Raw genomic sequence first — 3,121 nt, forward strand, 5'->3', positions numbered from 1 at the left:
CTTATAATTCATTATGTCATAACAATTACATTCTTTTTTCCACATGCATGTGTGAAATGATAGTATTTTATCTCATTAAAGAAGAATACGTAACGCAAACACAAGAAACATGTAAGGTTACAAAACGATTGACCATATCAAAATATATTGGACGACTAGAAAGGTTGACTTTGGAAGCTAATGGGTTTGTATGGCAAGTTAAATGCGACTACGTATTTATTATCATAGAATGCAATCTCGGTCAAGAAGGCATGAAAGTATTCATTGTGTATATTCTGAGTATAAATATTTTGATGACAAATTGTCATGCATTTGTGAGAAATAATTTTATGTCCTAGTTGAATTCGAGGACTTCTAGAATAGATTGAATTAGCTAGAGATGTACATGAAGTTCAAAGTTTCAATTTGAACCAAGGCTTGACTAAGTCAGTCAGAATTATCACTGACTATCTTCGCTGTCGATCTAACCTCTGATCCCTAGTTAAATGAATTGCATCTTGCATGGCAAAAATAAAGTAAAAGTTTTGGTACATAAGTAGGCATTTGAATGTTCCAATCATTATAGGAACCTCATTATTCAACTGTCTCCATGTAAAACATCTTAAATTGACGATCAATGCTAATTTTGCATTTGTTTCCTAAAACCAATATATACTACTTCTATGCTAGAAGAAAACAAGACAAATTGGATAAACTAGAAGCAAACAACTCGATCAAGTAGACAATACACCTGGTTTTGGAGAAGGCCAAAGCTATTCTAGATTTTGATAAAATTCCGTTATACGACACCTCTAGACAATGTAGTAAATAAGCTAGCTCCAAAGATCGAGGATCCACTAAATATAAGCTACCAAAGTATATCTAAGGTGTCACTTGAAATAATGGTAGAGCCCCATCTCTAATTTTTCTTTACGTAAAGTGGCCACTATTAAAGAACATGAATAACCTAATAATGCTACTCAAAATCCACGATCGATGTTTAAAAACATTGAGCAACTCAGAAGGAGTACACTGAAAATGTTTAATTGCCAAAATAGAGGTCCATAGGCTACTAGAATCAGGTAGTGTCTTCTAACCAAGATTAATTTCACAAGTAGGAGGTTCTCAATTCCGACCATCCCAGATATATACTAGGGAATAAATTCTCCTTTTAGGGACAAGAGCACTATTTATTTTTACCATAGTTTGACCCTATCCAAAAAGCAAGTCTTATATAGAATTTTATTGAAATATCAAAAAAAAACATAAATCATACCATTAATTTACAAATATATAAGCAATTTATACTAATATAATTACGTCATAAAATAGGTGAGAACATGTGAACCATTGCTCAATTAATACGTATAGAATAATGCTATCCAACATGGGCCATGCTAGTAAGATATTTCTATTATCCTACACCAGTCAAACACAAATCCTGAGTCTTGATGAGATCTGCTATTGTTTTATTTTTCTAGTTTCATAAACAAATTTGATGTAGATTGTAGAATTAGACTACCTCTTTTCACACGCATGTACCAAGCACCGAACACACTATAAATCCACCGTTCCAGTGAAATATTTTCACATATCCAGTTTCTGAATTTTCTCTAAGCCTTATTATTCTAAACTCTCCAATGTCTTCCCCAACTTATAAAATGAAAAGCTTCCTATTAACCATCACTTTGGCTGGACTTCTGGCAAGTCTGATGCCAAAAACTACCATTGCTCAAACCTGTGGGTGTGCCTCAGGCCTATGCTGTAGCCAGTATGGGTATTGTGGAACAGGAGATGCTTACTGCGGCACTGGTTGCCAAGCAGGTTCTTGCTATTCAACTGCTTGTAACTGTGCATCAGGCCTTTGTTGTAGCCAATATGGATACTGTGGAACCGGAGATGCCTACTGCGGCACTGGATGCAAAGGTGGCCCTTGTTATTCTTCTACTCCAACCCCTGCAACTCCAACTCCAAGTACTGGATCAACGACGTCTGTGGCTAATATAGTGACACAGTCATTCTTCGATGGGATAATCAATCAGGCTGCCTCAAACTGTGCCGGCAAGACCTTCTATACACGTAGTGCATTCCTAACAGCACTTAATTCATACCCTAGCTTCGGCACCTCTGGGACAACTCTTGAAAATTACCAAGAGATTGCTGCCCTTTTTGCCCATATATCACATGAAACTGGTGGTAAGTGTTTTTCATAACAAAAGGTCTTCCACAAAATTTTTAATTTCTTCAAGTTTAATTATATATGGACTCTTTAATTGCTCAGATAAAATCTTGCATATATCTATTTTAAAGTTTTTAAGTGTGTGCTTGTATGTGCAGTCTTCTGCTACATAGAAGAGATAGGTGGAGCTTCTCAAAATTACTGTGATTCAACAAACACACAGTACCCATGTGTTCCTGGTCAGGGGTACTACGGCCGTGGACCGCTTCAGCTATCTTGGAATTATAATTATGGGGCTGCTGGAAATAGTATAGGGTTTGATGGATTGAATAATCCTGGAATTGTAGCAACCGATGCTGTGACTTCCTTCAAGACTGCATTGTGGTTCTGGATGAATAATTGCCACTCACTCATGATTTCTGGCCAAGGGTTTGGGGCAACCATCCGAGCCATCAATGGTGCAATTGAATGCAATGGTGGAAACACAGCAGCCATGAATGATCGTGTACAGTATTATCAAACCTATTGTAGCCAATTTGGTGTGTCACCAGGGAGCTACCTCACTTGCTAAATATTGTATTTATTTATTAAATTTCTCAAATGATGGGAAACAATAAAGAGTGATTCTCAATCAACTCTGCCGCTAGTAAATTTAATCACCTCTTATGATACTATATAAATCTTGTATTCATTTTAAGATAATAAAGACCATTACCAAGTCTTCTACCTCCAACCCCCCCACCCCTCCATTCAAGACAAAGAAAAATAAAATTCTAAACCAAGTGAGTTCAGCTTCTTCTAAGACACATAGCCTTCTTGTATTTAAAAATGGAAAATCTCATTGGTTTTCGCCTGTTAAGGAACCTCTACGAGTACCACAGGAACTATACCACAACAACTCACAGAAGCTAGATTTGAAGAGTTTCAACCCAATTGAATCACCTCAAGACAAAACTTGGTGAA

The 3,121-nt window shown here is 36.6% G+C and overlaps 1 protein-coding gene across 1 annotated transcript; it reads left to right on the forward strand.

Moving 5' to 3' along the window:
• The first annotated feature begins 1,616 nt into the window (after window positions 1-1,616).
• LOC149016317 (endochitinase EP3-like) lies at window positions 1,617-2,795 on the forward strand. The gene is made up of 2 exons (XM_089156283.1): window positions 1,617-2,175; window positions 2,317-2,795. The coding sequence occupies exons 1-2, from the start codon at window positions 1,620-1,622 to the stop codon at window positions 2,727-2,729; spliced, it is 969 nt and encodes a 322-aa protein (XP_089012409.1). The 5' UTR covers window positions 1,617-1,619; the 3' UTR covers window positions 2,730-2,795.
• Window positions 2,796-3,121: the final 326 nt, after the last annotated feature.

This window comes from Hakea prostrata, chromosome 5, assembly GCF_041222555.1.
Source record: "Hakea prostrata isolate BN-2017 chromosome 5, UWA_Hpros_2, whole genome shotgun sequence".
In the NCBI taxonomy this organism is placed as follows: Eukaryota; Viridiplantae; Streptophyta; class Magnoliopsida; order Proteales; family Proteaceae; genus Hakea; species Hakea prostrata.